At 35.8% G+C, this 22,268-nt stretch overlaps 1 protein-coding gene across 1 annotated transcript in view; it reads left to right on the forward strand.

The window, feature by feature from the left end:
* Positions 1–22,268, forward strand: part of Cntnap5 (contactin associated protein family member 5) — a 948,142-nt gene that overhangs the window by 778,628 nt on the left and 147,246 nt on the right. Inside the window, exons 15-16 of the mRNA XM_069989436.1 lie at positions 16,990–17,117; positions 17,289–17,459. Of these exons, the coding sequence (XP_069845537.1) occupies positions 16,990–17,117; positions 17,289–17,459 (299 nt within the window). The remainder of the gene's footprint in view (positions 1–16,989; positions 17,118–17,288; positions 17,460–22,268) is intronic.

Raw genomic sequence — 22,268 nt, forward strand, 5'->3', positions numbered from 1 at the left:
TAAATCCAGATCACAAATCCCTGGCATGGGAAACGTCAATGAGCTAGTTTTGTCTCCATGCACATCATCGACAGGCAATATATATTTAAGCACAAGACCTGAGGAAACCTTGTGGAAGTGCATTCATTATCTATTCAACTGTAATATTTACTGGTCAAAGAAAAAGTATAAAAGCTTTCATGATGATGAAGTTAATCATCAGACTCAACATTCTTCTAACTTCATTGTTGGCCAAATTTTGATCAAGCTGGCTTTTCACATATTTCAAAGTTTTGTTTTAGATTCGTATGCTATGGGACACATGTGTGAGTGCTAAAATGGGCTTGAAATAAGGGCCTGGGCACTGCCTATGAGCTTTTGTGCTCAAGTTAAGGACTCTACAACTTGATTCACAGTTCCACTTCTGGCTTTTTGGTGGCTGATTAGAGGCAAGAGTCTCATGGACTTTCCTGTCTGGAATCCCTTGAACAACAATCTTTAGATCTCAGCCTCCTGAGTAGCAAGGATTACAGGTGGGAGCCATTAGCACCTGGCAACACACCACTAATTCTCATCCTAAATTTTCTATGTGAACATGATAAACTTCAAAGAAGTTTTCCCTGAAAAAGTTACCCGACTTACTGTTTTTAACCAGAAAAAAGACTATGGATAATGCAGCCCCCAGTGGATAGCTGTTTAATAGATTAGAACTCCTGAGTTATACTGTCACTTAGAAAATGTTAGTAGATACTACATAGTTCTTAGTGTTGTATGTGCTGATGTGATATTGATAACACCATATACCTTGAGGTCGGTTTTATTATCTCCTTTATCCAGTAAAGGAAATTAAGGCTCAGTGATGATTAGTGGCTTGATAAATGCCACTTAACAAAGAGAGCAGAGTTGTTATTTCAGCTGAATCAAACGATTCCCTTATTGATTACATCAAAGGAGATGCTAATGTTGTGACTTTTCCCATGGTCTCTCAAATCACCACAGCAAACATCCTTCTGTGGAATTAGCTGCTCAGGTAGTCTTGAGCAACTTCTAAGGCTCTGGCGATTTATTATTCTTTGTGTTATTTTTTGTTGTTAGGAGGTGATTTTTAAAATTTTATCTTATTGTAAAGGTGCTGTACAGAGGGGTTACAGTTACATGAGTAAGGCAATGAGTACATTACTTGTCGATCATTGTTACCCCTTCCCTAGTTGTCCCACAATCCCTTCTCTGCCACCTCCTCCCACATTCTCCCCCCATATCCAGTGTACTGTCCTGTGGGTACCATTGCTACAATGGGTCACCCTGTATCTTGTTTCAGCATTTTGTTATTCCCCTTCTTCCCCAGATTAAACAAATGTATATACAAGATGCAGGCTTCCAAAATCACATACAGTGACAATAGGGGATATGTTATAGGGAAAAGAACATAGAAAGGAAACAAAAAAAAAAAAGAAATCACATAGGACATTTAAAACAATAACAATGAAGACAGATCTCTTGTGTCTATACTTTGGGGTTTATTTCACTTAGCATCGTCTTACATGGACATATGTACATAGCTTTGTTTTGTTTTAAGAAACCTATTTCTGAAAAATTACTTTCAATAAGACTCAAGAAAATAAGAAAAATTGAGTGTGGTTCATAAGGTTGAGTAGGAAAGAGAGCTCCAAAGATGAAGTGCAGCTAGAGGATAAATAAGGCACTTGATGATCACTTCTAGGTATGTATTTCCTTTATGGAGATATACATTTCTGTCTTAGAGTGAAAGAAATTCTGAAAGAAACCTTGGATCATGTAGTCACTTCTTTGAAGTTTGGTTCTGGGAACTACCACCCATACAAAATTCACAAATGTTCAAATCCCTTGAATAAAATGAGTATTTTCAAAGAGCCTACACACATCTGCTATTTATTTATTTATGGCATGTATGCCTATCCTGGGTCTTGAACTCAGGGCCTGATTGCTGTTCTTGAGCTTTTGTCCTTTTTGCTCGAGGCTAGTACACTAGTGATAGCTCCATTTCTTGCTTGTTTTTTTTGGTGACTAATTGGAGATAAATGTCTCAGGGGCTTTCCTGTCTCTGGGGGGCTTCAAACCATGATCCTCAGATCTCAACCACCTAAGAAGCTAGGATTACATGTGTGAGCCACCGATGCCTGGATGCCCACCCCCACCATTTACCTTAAATCATCACTAAATTACTTGTACTGCCTAATGCAAATCAAGTGTTACAAAAACAACTATTGTACTGTACTATTTGAAGATTAGCAACAAGTTAATGTTAAAAGATGTTTCTATCCTTGTTCAGCACCAACACATTTTCTTAAAACATTTTTAAAATTTTTTCTCAACAAGATATATGCTGATTAAATGAAGTAAGCCAGGCCCAAAGAAACATAGATCCCATGGTTTCCCTTATTTGCAATAACTAGTACATGTGTAGGACAAGCAGAAAAGGTAAAAAGCTATGAACATAGGACCATATAAGATGATGTTAAGCGAAATGAACCCCAAGACAGGGAAACAAATATTTTTTTTCTTTCTGCTATTGTTTCTAATGTATTTATAATGTATCATGTGATATTTTTGTTTCTTTGTATGTTCCTCCCCTATGGAATAACCCCTGTTTTCCCTGTATTTAATGTCGGGGTCCTGTAATTTGTATATACACTTCTCTGATTTGGGGAGGGTAAGGGAAAAACCAGAATGCTTAAATAGGTATACAGGTTAACCCATTGTAATAATGAGACGTACAAGACATTATGTTGAAAACAAACTTTACAACTTAGGCAAGGGGTGTGGGGGGGTAGTTGTGGAGATGGGAGGGAAGGGATGGTAGGGGAAAAACAAAGGAGGAAGCAGCAGTGCTCCATAGGAAATGTACTGATGACTTTGCTCATGTAACTGTAACCCCTCTGTACAGTGTTTTTACAATAAAAAATACACCAAAAATATTAGAAACAAACAAAAAAGATATATGCTGATTTCATCAAGCTAAATATTGTTCGTGTTTACTCATTTGTATATGTATACACATCTATATGTATATACATATATGTATAGAAATATGTGTATGAATATACATATTTATGTTTATGTATGTATGTATATATTAAAGAATTGGAGAGGAAAAAGGAAAGAAAGTAAATAATTTTGAAACATGTCCCAATTCTGGAGATGGTATAAGGAATCTCAATAGAGGATTAGGGGAATGGGGAAAGAAAAAAAAATAGAGGCTTTTTGTTTTGTTTTTTTTTTTTACCAAAATATAATATATGCATGTCTTTCTAAATACCATGCTGAAACTTCGTGGTATAATTAACACATACACATAGAATGAATGACAGGAAATTAAAACAGGTACTGGGGGAGGATACTATCAGGGAAGGCCTAACAAAGTGAATGAGAGTGAATATAGAGCAATGAAACTAATAATTGATTTTTTTGTATTTCAATATTTTTTTAATTGTGAAAATATCGTACAGAGGGGTTACAATTACATGAGCAAGGTAATGAGTACATTTCCTTTGTTTCCCTTTACCATCCCTTCCCATATCCCCCCTTTCCTCCCCTCTGCCCGCGGGCTCCCTCGGCGCCCCCCCCGCCCCTCCGCCAAAGTTGTAAAATTTGTTTTTCGACATAACGACTTGTACATCTCATTGTTGCAATGGGTCCACCTGTATCCCTATTTAAACAATTTGTTTTTATTTCCCTCCCCCTCCCTAAATGATACCAACACCAAATACAGTGAAAACAGGTTATACTGTGGGGGAGGGACATACAAAGCAACAAAGAAATCATCTTATAAATATGTTAGAAACAATCGCATGAAAGAAACAAACATTTGAGTTCTTATCTTGGGGCTCCTTCCCCTAACATCAACTTATTTGACAGTTTCTCCTTGTCTCAGTCATATACTAATTATTGCAAATAAGGGAAACCATGGGACCTATGTTTCTTTGGGCCTAATAATTGACTCAATTGCTAATAATTGACTTAAAAAAAGGATGTTAGATAAGGAAGAGTGATAGATGGCCTATGATGCCTAGGTTAAGGACCTATGTTGCCTAGGTTACAATGCTTACATGTGTTAAGAATGAATGTCACATGAAACCTCTCTTGTATAACTAACAGGCTAAGAAAAAGAGAAGAAAAAGAAGGAATAATCTTTAACCACAGTAAATTTAATCTGTGGATATAGATGGCTATCATTTGGAACTGATATCCCAAGGGTTTTTCTCTCAGCCTAAAACCTAAATAGGAAAAAAAATAATAATAAAACCAAGAAGAAAACAAAATAGAAAAAAAACTATAATAAATAGCAATCTCATAACTAGTGACTACAAAGAATTTCGTTTCCCATTAGTCACCCAAGACTTAGGATTCCTCTCAGTTGTGAGTTTTCGGGAGCACCTACTTTAGCTGATAGAATGTTGAGAGGAAGGAAGAGATCTCTGGGGCACCGATTTGTGCCCTGAATCTAGCACAAGAAAATGTTGAGCTAATATGTGTGTTGGTGTGGGGGACTGTGCTGGTTGAGAAAGATGGCTAGGAATCATGTTGGACCAAAGAAAGTGGCTTTGTGAGATGTGCCCACTGATAAAGGCTCACAGCCTGAATCAGTAGTTTCTCCTTCAAATATCAGGTAAAACTCTTTTTCTTAACACAAAATATTCTTTACTATACAATAAGATGTGGAATCTTTACTTGGATTTCTCCTTCTCTTCCCTTCTCTTCTTCTTTAATTTCATTGTTTGTTTTTGGTCAAACTCTTTGCCTTTTGCTCTTAGTGGACTTTTGTGGAAAGTAATGGTAGAAATAAGAAGATAAAATGGAGTTAGGTTTAAATTCTAGTCCTCTGTTCATCCCAGAAAGGAAATCCATTATTTCCTTTTCTTAACGAAGAGGGTATTTTTAGAGTGTAGTTTTCAGAATTTTGATTCCTGGAGCTTCAAGGCATTTGGTAGCCCTTGAAACTTTCTTTCCTACATAGAGACTATTTAGGGAATGTTGCGGAAGACATGAATGAGTGAATGATGAGTAAAACTTTAGGAGACTTATTTTTATCTGTGTCTCTTATTAGGTCAGGTCATCGCCATTTTTGGATGAACAGATGTTGATTTTTTGTTAGCTTTACTCCTCCTCATAATCATAAAAAGTAATATTTGCCTAGTTAAATATAAATAATTTTTGTTTGGGTTTAATTTTTTGCCACAAGCTATCAAAAGTAGTTATTTGTCTTTCTGAGCCTTGATTTTAAACTTTTGTGTCATCCAACTCACAAATGAAAGAATTTCCTTGTTCTTTAAAGCTGAATTATATCTCATCATTTACATATCCTATATTTCCTTTGTCCATTTGTCTGTTGATATGTGACAGGTTGTTTTCCTGGTATTTAGTAAATATGTTAACTAACTTCTGTTAGTTATAGTTACTCTGTCACATATATTAAAACATTATTTTGGACACTATGAATATATACATTTTTATTTGTCAATTAAGGAATGAATCATAACGGCACAGTAGCCCACTTCTGCAGTGCATTGGGAGCCAAGGATTGGGGGCATGAAAATTCATGAGACTCCATTTCAACAAATGACTGGGCATGCTGGCATGCACCTGTCATTCCAGCTGTGGAGAGGATTAGACAGATAGAGTAGTGCTTGTCTGTCATTCCCAGGAACACAGATAAACACATGTAGGATGATTAAATCCCAGCAAGTTATAGGAAGAAAGCAAAACCCTACCTCAAAACAATAGAGCACTAGCCCTGAGTTCAATCACAAACTCTGCCAAAATAAAAATAAAATTAATTACTTTTTAATAAGTGTTTAGTAGTGATAACTTTGATAAAAATGTCATATAAAAGTGATCATCTTACTCCAATATTAATCATTTTACATTTGCCTTCTTTGTGTAAATCCAGGTCTAATTGAATCCCAGGGCTTTTCCCATCATATGGGTAGGCCTACATTCCTACGACTTGACTGGTTATACCTAAAGACTCTTGCTCTCTTTGTATTTATTATTTAGTTAGAGTTTTGTCTAGGCCATTCTTTGATCTCTCAGTCCTTCCATTTTCTCAGAACCTCTAGGATTATCAGGCTAGATGTAATTAAGGTATTTCTTATCAGGTCACCTTCTAGACTGGGGATCAGATCCTGAATCCTGAAAAGACAGAAAACACCACTCCAGGGTATTTCAAGATTCTAGGTTTTATTTAAACATAATATTGTATACTTTCTACTCCTTCAAGTTTATTATTTGTGAGTCTTTTTACAAGACTTTTAAAAAACAATTTTCTTAGTTTTTATAATTTTTTTCTCCAGTGAGAAAGGAATTTTTATAGGGCTATTTGGCTTTTATACACACCCATCTCTAAATTCCCACACGTATCTAGCAATATAATCAGGGCCAATACTTAGTACAGGGAAGAAGTAGGATGATCACACAATAGTTTCAACATGCATTGACTACTCAATGAGTAATCAAATGAATGAATAACTTGCTGGGGGGAGGGAGGTTAGCTCTGTTCTTATCTGTTCTAGCTATGTCTTTCCTCTACCTTCTAATTAGTCTGCTGCATTGTTGTGTTGTTTTACTGAGGATGACACTAGAGTTTCTACCATTGAACTACATTCTCAGTTCTCTTTGCCTTCTGTTTTATTGATTGAACTGTCCTACTGAGCATACACACTCTGAGGTTAACTTGTCACTGGCTTGCTTACACTAATATTCTCCTGAGTAGGCTTTACAGTTTTTAAAGACAGGATATTTTGTAGGCTATATGAGCAAAGGGAATAAAAAGGCATTGCACATTCCAGAGAAGAAAAACTACAAAAATAGGGAAATTTTATAAGCAAAGATTAAAAATTGAAGTCAAAATGTCATATCATATTTTATTGGAAATTCTGGAAAGAATAAAATGTTTGATATTTTTCCAAGGATTGTATTGAGGAGACTTTGAAAAATGTTATTGAATAATGTACAATCTCACCATCTTTGGGGATAAAATAATCAGTATGAATACTTTTGATCTATATGATATGGAAAATGGAAGCTAGCTATGAAGTCCTTCTCCTTAAGCTGTCAAGAGACAAAGATGTAGACTAAAATTTCTATCTCATCTGTTATTTGTCAAGCTGTACAAATATATAAAATTGTGAAGTCTTACATTTGAACAGTTTCACAATTTTATTAGAACCAGAATCTTAATCCTACATCAATATTAAAACTTTCGTTTGTATAAACTATTTTATCTGACACTTTTAATTGCTTCTGTATATGAAAGCATTATAATTGTACTTAAAAACCCAATGACACTCTGGCCTCTATTTGAATTCACCTACTTATCCCATATTTATCTGTGACATTGCTCACTAATAGGCGCTCTCACTAAGATCCAAATCAGTTAGATAAATTTCCTCATCTTAGATTTGCTTTAAAAAAATCTCCTCTACAAGTTTGATGGAAGTTTTCAGTTCTCAGTTATCACATTTTAAAAAATTTTATTTTATTGTAAAGATGCTGTACCAAGGGATTATAGCTACATAAGTAAGGTAATGAGTACATTTCTTGTTGAGCATTGTTAACCCCTCCTTTGTTGTTCTCCCACTATTCCTTCCCTTCCTCACCCCTCTCAGTCCCCCCCCCCACGAAGTTGTAAATTTAATTTCCAATATAGTTTCTTGTGGATATCATTGTTGGAATGGATCATCCTGTGTCCGTCTTTCAGTGTTTTGTTATTCTCCTTCCCCTCCCCAAATTAGACAAATGTATATACAAGATTCAAGATATGAAAATCAAGTGCAGTGACAACAGAAGATATACCATAGGGGGAAGAACACACAAAGGAAACAAAAAAATCACATAGTACATTAAAACCTCTTGGTTTTTTTTTATCACATTTTTAGTATTTGTTTCTTGATTAATTTTTAAATTTTAGGAGATTTTATTACAAAATAAAATATAATATATTCAAAGTTCCCAGGCGTTATCTATTTAAATATCAATACACTTGGCTGACACCCCAAAGCCTCTTTATCTTTCTAAAGTGTCACCATGCACAAGAAGAAATGATTCTCTGTCTTTGCACATTTTTCTTGTAGGTATATTATAAAATATTATAATATTTTATTTATTTATAATATTATATGATGTAACATACCTAGAACAAACACATAGTTGATGCAAAACACATTTTCAAGTTGCTGTTGTTGTTGCTGGTAGCATGGACATTTCTGAATATAAAAACTAATAGACCTCTAAGTAAACGTTTATTATGTAAAGGGACCACTAAATACCAGATTTGTCAGTTATTAACTATAGAACCTAAGTCATTTAGCTTCTCAGAGCTTCAGATTCTATTTTATTAAAAAGAAAGACAGGGAGGATACCTGTCTCTGGGAAGAACTGGTTGTGTTAGCAATAATCTGGATGCATGAAAGATGTGGCATGTAATTAGTTCTTAAAAATCTATGTCATCTTTTTTATAATGATTTTTATAATGATTTTCTCTACTTTTACATTATACCTAGCAAAATTATTTTTGTCATTAAACTAAAGTCTGAGAAAAATGTATATACATATGCAACAAAAAGAATAGCATATAACATATAATATTTTTCCAGCACAATCAGATCACTTGAGCTATCATAGTCTGATGGCTGTCAGGGAATAACACTGAGGGCCTCTCTTCCTCAAACAGTGCTTCTCTAGGAAACTTTACAATTAAATCAGACTTTGTAGTGCACACCTTTTGTCCCAGCTGCTTGGGAGACAAAGATAGGAACATCAGGGTCCCAAGCCTGGGAAATTGTAAGAGAAATATTTCAGAACCGAAGTAAATGTGGGGAAGGTACATTCAAATGGTGGAGCACTTGCTTTGGCAGTACAAATCCTTGATTACAAGCCCCAATCCAGATTCTCACCCCCTCAAAAAAAAAAGATACAAAAGATACAAGAAAGGTTACAGGTAATTATCACATTGCAGTGGATGGATTGGTCTAGGAGAAATAAACCAAGAGATTGCTTTGGAATGTGTAAGTGAAGAGTTTGTGGACTCTGAGAACTCCTGTCAAGGTGACCCAGGTGTAATCTCAGAGACTGCAGGCCTGGAACATGATTGCATATTAGTAAACTGAAACCTAATCAATTGAATTGTATCTAGTGTGGAGAAAGGCTGTGTGGAAAGAATGGGGATGGCCAGCCCAAGACGCACAGAGGACAGCTCAAGGACTCTGAGTCTGCCAGTACTGTGCATAGATATTTGCTTTGGGGTACAGCAGTTTCTACCCATGAGGGAGCTGTTTTCAGTTGCTGATCACAGCAGAGCATGGTGGGTGCTTAAGAGAATGCGTTAGTGTTCAAACCTGAGTTTACATGCTCACCTCTCATTTTGCAAATAATGCAAAATCAAACCTCAGACTAGCTTCCCTTCTTTTGGTCCTGGGGCTTGAACTCAAGGCCTGGCACTGCTTCTAACTTGTTTTATTCAAGGCTAATGCTCTATCGCTTGAGCCACAACTCCAGTTTTGGCTTTTTGGTGGTTAATCGTAAATAAAAGTCTCATGGACTATTCTGCCAGGGCTGGCTTCAAGTTGCAATCCTCAGGTATTAGCCTTCTAAATAGCTGTGATCATTGATGTGAGCCACCATCACCCACCATTCTTGCTTGCCTTTTTTTTTTTGTGGCTCACAGTTAGTGCTCTACCATGTTAGCCACACTTCCACTTCTGGTTTTTGCTGGTTAATAGAAAATAAAAGTCTTAGAGATGTATCTGCCTGAGTTGGCTTCAAACAGCCATCCTCTCAGTACTCATGATTAGCTAGGGTTACAGGCATGAACCCTGGCACCTGGCTAGATAATTGCCTTTAAAATTTTTGGCTCTGGAGAAGGGATAAAGTGAAGTGACTAGATTGAGATGTAGAGCTGAGGATGCATGTGAGTGAAAAGACCTGGAGAGGGGGACAGTGAAGATACAGGCAGAGACAGCATAATGGAAAAGAGAAATAACCCTAGGAAAGCTGAAAAAGATGGGTGTCCAAAAGGCAAGGCATATTGTTAGCTATGGACCAGGTGATACTGAAGTCAACATGAAGAAAGAGACTATGAATTCATGGAATCTAACTCTTCAGATAACCTACAAATACGATTGAGCTCATTTTCCTATTTAATATTCACCCATTTTCAAAAGATGAACAAGAAATATAGAGCTAAGACAATTTATGAATGAAAATCATAATTCATTTTATACAAAACCCAAGATTAAGATGGAGAAGAAAGAAATGTTTGAGGATATTTTCAATAAGGATGGTATTTGGACAGATATTTTGATAAGGATGTTATTTGAAGTGCTATAGAAAGACAAATTATTTATCCTATGGAATAAAGATGACATGTTTTGGGCAATATGTATCTAAGAAACCTTGAAATCACAAATGTATGTTCTAGAATCTAAAAGTACCGACTTAATTTACTTGTTCCCTGATAAGACTGATCAAAGTTCAGAAAGATACTAGTGATTGTTTTTATCTTCCTATCATGAGCATGGTCAGGAAATAATATCTGTAAAAATCTTCTCAGGTGATTCTATTTTTTAGTCAATTTTATGCCTAGAAAATCTTGAGGACTTCCAAAATTTGCTAATAATAATATGACTTAATAGTAACTATTTGTTGTATTCATATATGAAGACATGATTTTGGTTTTTTTCATGTCTACATAAAATGTCCCTATGATTTAAAATTTCTAAAGTGTTTATAGAAAAATACCTTACAAACAATTATCTTTCTTCTTCCTTATGCTTTCTATGCTGAATCTAAACACATATTTTAGACGTGGATTACTAGGTGTTGAGCACAGTAAGGTAGACATAGGGCTGGTTTTTAGTGTGGGTGACTACAGCCAACTCTTGTACTTGCTTTTCTTTGCAGACAAGTTACCCATTAACTCCTTCTGAACTTCTTGTCAACTAAATACTAAGAAAGGACAAAGAGGGAAAGGAAAAGTCATGCTTGACTACTAAACTAAGAGCTAAGATAAAATAACTGGCAAGCAGCAGTACAACATTTCTGACTTGCAGCTTGCTTATAGACATACCAGCAGCGATTTCTCTTTCTCTATCACAGGAAGTGGACAGCATCATGATCTCAGCTCAAAGGAAGGTCATAAGGGGTCTCTGGAGGTGAACTCACTCAGCTGCACACAAGGGTTCCCAATGAATCTGAGGTCTCCAGTTTCTCCTGTAACTTTCTCAAATTATCTGGAATAGGTGCAGTATGTTTATTTGTTCAGCTCAAGGCAAGGACACATTATCCCTCTGGATGAGTTTAGTATGGTTAAAGATGACCATGTTGCAGTGTTGCCATTCCGTGATGAAATATAACACAATAATTTACAGAGCAACAGTTAATTAACATTGGTAGATTCAAATTAACAGCATCATGTGGCATTTCATGGTAATTTACTCCAAGTTAGTTACAAGAAATCTTTACCATTTCAGTTGTGTCCCACAAATTTCATGAAACCTCAAGATTTAAACTATGAGGAGAATGTATGCTGACTAAAACTGTGCTATTATTAGAAAGACTGTGTAAGTTTCTGGTTGACACCATGATCTTTCATTAGGCCATGCATATTTCTAGAGAGCTAGATGTCTGTTCCTCTATATACAACCTCAGTTGGGAACTCTGGTCAGTCTTTCTAACAATAAAATTCCTTTACATGGATTCCCTTCATTGGCATTAGTACTTTACATTTAAACAGTACTGGAACAATAAAACTTCAATTATTATTAACTAAAATCCTCTTACGTGTTCATCAGTGCAATACTTCCTATCTACTATGTGCATTCACATATATAGCATTATCCTCTTATGATTATTATTCTCTTTGAAAAGCTTAGAAAACTGACCAAGAGTAACCTCAGTGATACTATCTAGTTGGAAGATTGAGACACTGAATTCAACTCATGCCATTCTTGTCAAGTGGAGATACTTTTTTTACTATGACAAAAATAATCTATCCATGATAGTTTTACAAAGTCTTCCAGAGTCTTCCAAAGGAAGAGTGAAGAAAACTTAATCTATAGGCAAAGATTCTCTGCTAATCAATAATTACTGCCATATCTGCCATTATTTTATATTTACTAAAACACACCAAAAAGGCCATCAAGATTACTCCAGGGTCTTTTTTTTTTTTTTTTTTTAATTGTATTTTATTTTATTTGAGAACATACTGTACAAAGGGGCTACAATTACATGGGCAGGATAATGGATACATTTCTTACCAAGCATTGCAGCCTCCTCCTTTGTTTACCCTTCACTTCCCTTCCCCGCCTCCCCCCTCCCCCCACCCAATTTTACCCCCCTCCCCCCACCCAATTATACCCCCCTCCCCCCCCCCACACCGGCATTGTAATGCTGGTTTTGACATGACATTTTGTACTTCTCATTGTTGCAACAGGTCCACCTGAATCCTTAAACGACTTGTTTGTCCCCATCTACTCCACATGTTATACTGACATCAAATATAGTGAAAACGGGGGTTACACTGTGGGGGAGGGACATACAAAGCAACAAAGAAATAATCTTATAAATGCATTAGAAATACATGCATGAAAGAAACGAAAACATTAAAATACATATTTAAGGGTTCATTTTCCTAGCATCACATTATCTGACCTTTTCCGCTTGACTCATACCTATACTAGATATTGCAAATAAGGGAAACCATGGGACCTATGCTTCTTTGGGCCTGGCTTACTTCACTTAATATAATTTTTTCCAAACCTTTCCATTTCCTAACAAATGGGGAAATGTCATTCTTTCTGATGGAGGCATAGAATTCCATTGTGTATATATACCACATTTTCTTGATCCATTCATCTACTGAGGGGCATCTGGGTTGGTTCCATATCTTAGCTATGGTAAATAATGCTGCAATAAACATAGTTGTGCTGGTAGCTTTAGTGTGGTCTTGTTTGTAAACATTTGGGTAAATGCCCAAAAGTGGGATTGCTGGATCATAGGGGAGATCTATGTGAAGTCTTTTGAGGAACCTCCATACTGCTTTCCAAAGTGGTTGAACAAGTTTACATTCCCACCAACAATGAAGTAGGGTTCCTTTCTGTCCACATCCCCTCCAGCATCTATTGTTATTGGAGTTCTTGATTTTTGCTGTTCTAACTGGAGTGAGGTGATATCTCAATGTTGTTTTGATTTGCATTTCTTTTATGGCTAGGGATGTTGAACATTTCTTCATGTGTCTATTGGCCATCCTTCTTTCTTCTTCAGAGAAGCTTCTCTTTAAGTCTTTCGCCCACTTATTTATTGGGCAGTTGTTTCTTTGAGGATTTGTTGTTGGGTGGTTTAATTTTTTGAGTTCCAAGTATATTTTAGATATGAGACCCTTGTCCGTTGTATGGCTAGTAAAGATCTTCTCCCAATCGGTTACTCCAGGGTCTTACATGTTAGGTTTTCTTTCCTTCCTTCCTTCTTTCTTTCTTTCTTTCTTTCTTGCTTGCTTGCTTGCTTACTTGCTTGCTTTCTTTCTTTCCTTCGTTCTTTCATTCTTTCTTTCCTTTCTGCCAGTACTGGGCTTGAACTCTACTCTCTCATATTTATTTAGCTTTTTTTGCTTAAGGCTAGTGCTCTACCACTTGAGCCATATCTCCACTTGCAGATATTTGGTGGTTATTTTGGGATAAGAGTTCTACCGACTTTTTGTGCTTAAGGCTGGCTTCAAATGAAGATCCATAGATCTCCGATTCCTGAGTAGCTAGAATTACAGATGTGAGACACCAGTCCCGCAACCATCATTGTACTGTTTTTTTGGAATCATATATGTTCTTTATTAATAGAATTAAACCTAACTGTATTCTCAGTGTTTCCCTAACAGCACGTAAAAAATTATGCCATTTTCCACGGGTAGCTCAACTGCCTATAGCTTAAGTATTGACCTGTCAAGGGGTTTATTGAGTTACATGAATCTTGTGAACACAGTATTGTTTGAACAAATTAAAAAAAAAAAAAACTTCTGTGAAGATGTTTAAATCTTTTTATAAAATCTCACAAAATTTTCCTGTGAGAAAAAGAAAAAGATGTTTGCTTGCTTTTTTTTTTTTTTTCTGTTTACTGTATTTTTTTTTATCAAATGCGTCTGCAGGGCCTTTCTCACCCGAGGGACTTTGGTTAAACTAGTGTATTCCAGATATCTGGGAAAAGGGGATCACTAGGCCATGGGCTTTAACTTCTCTGGTTAACTGGCTGCCTATGTTTTAGGTAGCTACGTGAGATGCTGCCTGGCTGAAGCTATCTTCTAGGAGGGCTCTAGCCTTCTTTGCTTTCTTTGTAATGTAAGGGGCCACCTTGTGTGTGCCCTGTTCTTGGTGGGCTGGATTGCAAGAAATAGAGAAAGTCAATGAAGCAGGAATCCTTGAACTATGTTCATGAGGAAATAGTCCTCACCTGGGACTAGGAGATTGGGCACCATCCAAGTGGGATAAGGTGTAGTAGTGTGCAACACTACTGAGGATGGGTTAACTCTCAGGGATGGGAACAGCTGCTGGCAAGTTTGTCCCTGCGGCAAGGATGCCCTGCTTTGAGGCTCTATTCCCTCATCAACCAAGGAAGCACAGCTGTCATTCTCACCGCTCCAGTCCACTTGGTTCCTCAATAGTTTCCCAGTCTGGTCCATTGGACTTATATTAATATTTTGCATGATTAACTGTTTCAAGTGGATATCACAGCCCTACCTGAAAGAAAAAACACAAAAACACTAACTTTTTCTCTGTTTTACAACTTCATCCCTGACATTGAAAATGGATGCCATCTTCTATCTGTTTGTTTTTTTAATTAAAATTTTTATTATGAAAAATTTATTGGCATATATTAGTTGTACAAAGAAAAGGGTTACTTTGTAGTGTTTCCATTCATAAATATCATATCTAATACAAGCTTAGATTTTTTTTTTACTTCCCAGGCTTCTATAGGAGTTGTATCTATTTCTGATGCTTTAAACAAATTTGGAGGGCAACTGAGGGTTTGTTCTTAAGTTTTCAGATAAAAATGTGTTCTTGGTAATGTGTGTTAACAGATCAAACTAAATGCTATTTTTTTCCTCTATTATTTGGAAGAGATTTTATTCTTAGAGTGCTATTTGTAGGTGCCACAATTTGACCCAAGAACACCAAATTGATGTAGACAAGATGTCTTAGTGTGTAAGAGAGACAGACATCACAACAGTGGATAAATTCAGAATCCACAATTTTCACCCTGAAAATAAAAATAGAAAGAAACAGCATCCTATAGCTTTGAAGACTTTCTTCAGCAAAGCATTGAGATTTAGCCCTCATTCCACTTACAGTATTTGAAATCTGCTTTAAAATCTCTTCTTGAAAAGCAATTGGAATTTAATGGGAAGTTTCTTCTGTGTTTATGCAACACTCATAGATGTGCCCTCAAACTGAAACAAGGCATTATTATTCTAGGGCATTTGAATAGCTTCTAATTATGGCTCTCAAATTATAGATATTGTATAATGCATTTTCCCACATTTTTGGCTAATAGTCTTGAAGGAGAGAATGTGTAGGTGAATATTTGATTTATTTATAACCAAGATAAATTAATAAGTGTTTTTATCCAAATCTCATGAGTTCAATACTAAACCTTAAAATTTAATTTTCCACATGTGTTGTGTCGTAAGAATTCTCCAATATAGAATCATCGATGCCTAAAATGTAAGTTATTTTGCCTGAGGGCCCAGAGTACTTCAAGAATGAAATAGAGGGCTCTCTGTCACCTCTATCACCTCCATCATTTCTGAGTATTTAATATAGACTAAGCAACATGGTCCCAGACACTATTATCTCATTTAATCCTGTATGTGCTGCTATGCAGATATGGCTCCATTTAAAAACTGAACTCACTAGCTGGAAATGATTGTGCATGCCTGTGACCCCAGGCCTTCAGTGGGCTATTATAGTGAGTTCTAGGCCAGCCTGAGTTATATGGTGAAACAAGACAAAAACAACAGCAACAACATCAAGAATTAAACACATTGAAAATCTCAGAAATGAAATTATTTGCCCAGACTATTGGTATGTGAGAAAGATGCAACTTAATTCAAAATACAACTTCTTTCACCTTTTGCTGTTTAAACTTAGTCAAGTGACCTACTATCTCTACGCTTATTTCTCTATTTTTAAATGTGGATAGTGGTACCTACTGCATAGGAGTATTGTGTGGAAAAAAATATATCCCCCTATGGTGTTTAAGACTCAAAATACTTGCACATTCAATGCTAGTTTCTTTCTTCTGATTTTTCCTTTATCAAAGATGTAGTCATAACCATGAAAAAAAACCCAGAAGATAAAATTTTAGCTCTATTCTTTTTAAACTTCCTTATCAAAAGGTAACCAGTCAATTTCTTATTTGCATAATTAATTAGAATAAAGCCGGAATCATTAACAACCAGGAAATTTAAAAAGAAGACCAAAATAGGAAAGCAACCAGACACTACAAAGACTTGTAATTGCATGAGGTAAAAGGTGATAAGAACCATACAAAGCTTATTAAAACCTGTTGGCAGGTGGCTGAAACAGCCTTTGGTGTGATTGTTGAGAAGGACATATGATATCTATTTCAAGTTTGTTACTGAGATAGTCCATTTTTCAAAAGAACATGAGGTGATGATTAAAGTCCCATTAGCACTGCATTGGGCAGGTGGAATTCTCTTAGCCACGATAAGCAGAGGCAATCTCTGTACACCATCTATGCGTCTGCAAACACAGTTGGGGAAGATGTAAAATTTAATGGTGTTTGGAAGACATCCATGGGTTTTGTAATTGGCATGTCAGTATCTTATATACACTCCTGAGATGAAAGATGTTCCTGTCCACACCAGCCTGGAGGCAGCCAACCCAAATCACTTTAAAGAAGAGAAGCCTCTGCATTGAGTTTATAGATTAACCATGTGTTGTCTTCTTTTTTTAATTTATGTTTTTACAGGACAAGTGATACTGGCTTTCTTTCATTCAAAGACCACTTGCCTGTCACTCAGATTGTCATCACTGATACCAACAGATCAAATTCAGAAGCTGCTTGGAGAATTGGCCCCTTACGTTGCTATGGTGACAGTGAGTACTAAACTGAAAGGAGCTTTCTCTCTGCATTCCACCAACATAAGATGCTTTTATTCTCTTATCCCTTTCCCCTGCAGAATGTCTTAACAATTACCCACCTGCCCAGTGCTTCCCATACCCCATTGAAAACAACAAACCATGCTGAAGGATTTTTCTCACTTGCAGGACACTTCTGGAATGCTGTCTCGTTTTACACTGAAGCCTCTTATCTCCACTTTCCTACCTTCCATGCGGAGTTCAGTGCTGATATTTCCTTCTTTTTTAAAACCACTGCTTTATCAGGAGTTTTTCTAGAAAACCTTGGCATGAAAGACTTCATCAGACTTGAAATGAGCTGTAAGTGTCCCACTTACGAATTGAATGTCACTGGTCAAGAGAACAAAGGTTTGCTTTAACTTGACTGTGAAGCACTAATAAATATTTGTACAATTGAACATTGATAAAAGAGCAGTGATAATTTCCATTTCCTTCTAATGCTTTATAATTTACTATTAAACATATGCATTCTAGCAGAGCATAGGTAGATCATGCCTGTAATCTTAGCTACTCAGGAGGCTGAGATCTGAAGGGTTCTGTTTGGAAGCCAGCCCAACAGAAAAAGTCATGGAACTCCTCCATCTCCAAAATTAAGAAATCATAGAAGTGTAGCTCAAGTGGTAGCATCAGCTGAGCAAACAAACTCATCCGGCATGAGGTCTTTAGTATACAGCCCAGTGCTGCCAAACTCCCAAAATCTGCATTGTAAATATTTTCATGGATACTTGTAAGCACCATTGTTTGGGCCATTAACACTTTTATACATATGACTGGAAGCTTCCATACTGTAGAACCATACATGTTATGGAGAACAGAAATGATTGTTAGGATTCTGCACATATTTTGTATCCACATATTGTTGTATTTGTATTTCCAAAGTAATTTCCTGACTAATCTCCCACTATCAGAAGAGTATGACTTGCAGTGACAATTCATCGCTTTTCTCTATTTCTTCCCCATAACCAACAGTATAGTAGGCACAGAATTAAATATCAGAATACCTGTCTTCTAGGACAAACTTCCTTCCTGTGTATGGTTTATATTCAATAGTAAACATGATTTGAAATGAAAAACAGTATAAACATTGATTGGGAAATTTTCTGCCATTGAATATTCTGTATATAATCATGCTAACAAAATTATATTTTTAAAAAGTTCCAGAAAAGAGAAAACAAAATACAGTATTTAATTAATTTATTTTTGTGAGAAAGGATCCCAACATATTGCTATATTTCAATAATAATGACATTAAAATTTCTGGTCCTAATGTCACTATTTTTGCAAATATGTCAATGAATTCATCAAAATTGATTTTCTATACACGTTTTTGTTCAAAAGAGAATCTAAATCATATTTTCCAATCTATCCTCTTTTATATTGAACAAAGAACACATTTTATTCATTTTAAATTAAATCTGTTTCTATATAAAGGTATTGATATGCAAATATTTACAAAATATTTTAAACATAAGAATATCTTTGGTACACATATGTAAGAAATCTATTTTATAATAAAGTTCAGGAATTTATTTTTCTTAAATTGTATTTTATAATAATGTCCTGATTTTTTTCAGAGTCAATTCTAGTGACTTCCTACTATCTTTGTAATTAAAATAATTCTAACAGAATATCTTTCACCACAAAATTCATCATGGATTTCTCTTCTTTTATAAATTGAAGGAAGCTTCCAAAGCTTGAACTTGCATAAGTTACATAAGTGTGCAAGTTGCATCTTCAAACCCTTGTCCTATAGCTATGTGTTCAGTGAGATTCAAGTTTCAACCATGACATTAAAGAAATTACATAGATGAAGAGTCAGAAGGTGAGCTCTAACTCTTGAAAACAAATACATATTACATTGTACATGTTTAGGAGGGCACAGGATACCTGGAGTTATATGAGTTAAATTTCATTCACAGAAATTATCATATTTATTAAATGTTAAGCCATATAATATTGTGATTTGAAGTCAACATATATATTATTGAAAAATAGCAGTATAAAGATTAGTATCTGTTGAAATGTAGACCAACAAAAGATTTATTGATTGACAAATGTTTTATCTTTTACAAAGCTTAGAATTACTTGTTAGTGATGATCATTAAAAACAGGCATGCCAGTGGCTCATGTTTTAATCCTAGTTACTCAGGAGTTTCAGATCTTAGGATGTAATTTGAAGCCAGACTGGCTAAGAAAGCCCATTAGACTCTTATCTCCAATTAACTACCAAAAAGTTGGAAGTGGAGCTGTGGTTCAAGTGATACAGCACTAGTGCTCTGAGAGAGAGAGTCTAGGCTCTGAGTTCAATCTCTAGGACCTACACAAAACACAAAAGTACATACACATACACATATGTACACACATTTTAGACACTTTTTGCTATTATTTTGGGCTCCTCTTCATTTAGAGTTCCCCTATTGCTTATAAACAGATTGGACTTTACCCCACCTAGCCCTTGTCTACATGACTGTGATGACTCCTGCTTTCTTCTTGTGTGGTACTTATCTAGATGGATGTGATGTTTTTCTATAGTTTGAATGAGGGAATTGACAATACCACAACACTGATGTGTTTTCATGAAGTAGAAGGCATAATCAATGTCTCTACATCACAGTTGAATATGTGTGTTTGTGAGTGTGTGTGCATCTGTGTGTGTTATGTGTGTGTGTTATGTGTGTGTGTGAGAGAGAGTGCATGTGTGTATATGCTGATCATAGAGCTTGAACTCAAGGCTGAGACACTGCCCTCAATCTTTTATGTTTAAGGCTGGCACTCTACTATGTGAGACACAGCTTTACTTCTGGCATTTTTGGTAGTTAACTGGATATAAGAGTCTCACAGGCTTTATTGCTCAGGCTCATTTTAAACTAAGATCCTCAGATCTCAGCCTCTTGAGTACCAAGGATTACAGACATGAGCCACTGGCATCTGCCCAGAGTTGGGGATTTGAAAGCCACAGAAAATAGACAAGCATATTGGCTGGAGAAGATGATGGAGATATTTGTGTAAGTCTCTAGCACATCAACAAATATTTAGTGTTTGTTCTGTGGCCATGACAGCATACAGAATAGGAAAGAGAACTTCTTCATTGATAGTTTTTACCACCGTTAACTCGAATTATGTACACTAATAATGGCAAGAAGCTCTTTTTGCTACGGTGTGAAATAAAATACCTAACTTTACCAGGATATAACAATGTGGGTTGAGTGCCAAACATTTCAGAATATAGGAATAATAACCTCAATGCAAATTGAATAAAAATCAGGCCCTGAAGCCTTTTAACTCATTAAAGCAGTGGCAAATGTCATGGTATATTATCACAAGATAATGAGTGATGATTTAATGTTAATTACATATCAATGTCCAATTTGTTTGTACTCTGTGTTACTATAGTTTGCCAGCTGGGTCATGAAAAATGTGTTTAAATATGCAGATAGGTTTAAATTTATAAAAGATTTGAACTGTAGAAGTAAATGTTTGGCATATACTTGACTTGTCAGTATTGCATTCCTGAACAAGATTTTATATAAAAACATTAAAATGTGCAAGAGTGTAGTCTGAGGATATAACTCAATGGTAGAGAAACTGTATATCATGGCCAGGGCCCTGGATTTCATCACAGCAACTCCAAAATATGTAAGCAAATCTGTTATAAAACAGGTACTTGGTCTCATAGTTCGTAAGATGATTAGTTTTTACAATTAATTATTAATCTAATTTATGAGGGGAAATGCTCAAACTTACATTTGTTACTTACAGTTAATCTCATACTAATCCTTATAGACAGGTGAGATTTTTACTCTAAAGAGTTCAGAGCAAGAAACCCCTACAAACCAACTAGCTTGGAAAGCAAAGGGCCTTTTAACAGCTGAAGTGCCTCAGAATAGATTTGCTTCCCATCCGCAAGGAATAGGGGATACTTCTCTATGACTATTCAAACAGCAGCTCTGAGACTGGTGCACTCAAGTTATTGGACAGAGAAAAGCAGGTTCCCATGAATATTTCAGCCAATTTCATTGGGCCCACTTACAACCAATGCATATGAATCTTGTCACCTTGGGATCCAAGGTAAAAAGGAAGACCTTTCACTATGTTCTCAAGTTATAGTGAATGTATTGCTGAAAAGATTAGGAAAAGTTCCCTTTTTATGACAATGATTTCAGGTAGAAACATGGTGAAGTGTACTGAAGGAGGAGATAGCATCTGACATTAGAGAAAGAACCTAGATTGCAGAGTTAATGTTGTGTGTTCCAATTTCTGTTCCTCCAAATAAATTAATGATCTAACTTATAAATATATTGTCTATTTATCTATCAGAGGGTTGGTGATACTCAGAAACCTGTGGATGTATTTAACTTCAATTTTTAAAAAAAAATCCTCAATTTGAACTGGCAGACACAAGCATGGGAATTCTCTGATAGTGAGGTTCATGAATGAGTACAAGAAAGAGGGTTTTTCTGTACTTCTGGTTGAATTCAGGAGTTAATAAAGGATCAGTAATCTGGGTATTTCTCTCTCTCTCTATTAATCTTTCTCTCTCTCTTTCTCTCTTTCTCTCTCTCTCTCTCTCTCTCTCTCTCTCTCTCTCTCTCTCTCTCTCTCTCTCTCTCTCTCTCTCTGTTTCTTGACTTTAATATCCTCTTTTGTCTAAGTCTAACTCTAGCTATATATCTACAGTACAAACCCTTCTTTCCCAGCTGACTCAGTTCTCCTGATATGTTATTTGTCTGTAACTATGGACAGGGAGGGAAAAATGCAGATGTTTATACCAGGGCTACCCATAAACCCGGGAGTGGGGCTGGTTCTGCCTCAAGTGGAATGGAAGAATAAAGAACAAGTTATTTCCCATGGGTATTGTTGGAAAGATGGTAATGATACAGTATCATTTGTAAATCTTCTGAGGCAGTTGTCAGTTCTGAAATATAATGCATGCAAAATGCCTAGAAACATAAAAGATGAGTAAGTGGTTATTTAATCTTGGACCTGTAATACCAGTACTGTTTTTGACCTAATAAAGACTATATTAGAATCATTTTCTCTAAATAACTAGGTTTTATTTTTTCATTTTTATTTATAAAGCTAACTTCTCTCTAATCATATTATTTCAAA

Source organism: Dipodomys merriami, unplaced genomic scaffold, assembly GCF_024711535.1.
Source record: "Dipodomys merriami isolate MVZ:Mamm:240054 unplaced genomic scaffold, mDipMer1.0.p SCAF_38, whole genome shotgun sequence".
In the NCBI taxonomy this organism is placed as follows: domain Eukaryota; kingdom Metazoa; phylum Chordata; class Mammalia; order Rodentia; family Heteromyidae; genus Dipodomys; species Dipodomys merriami.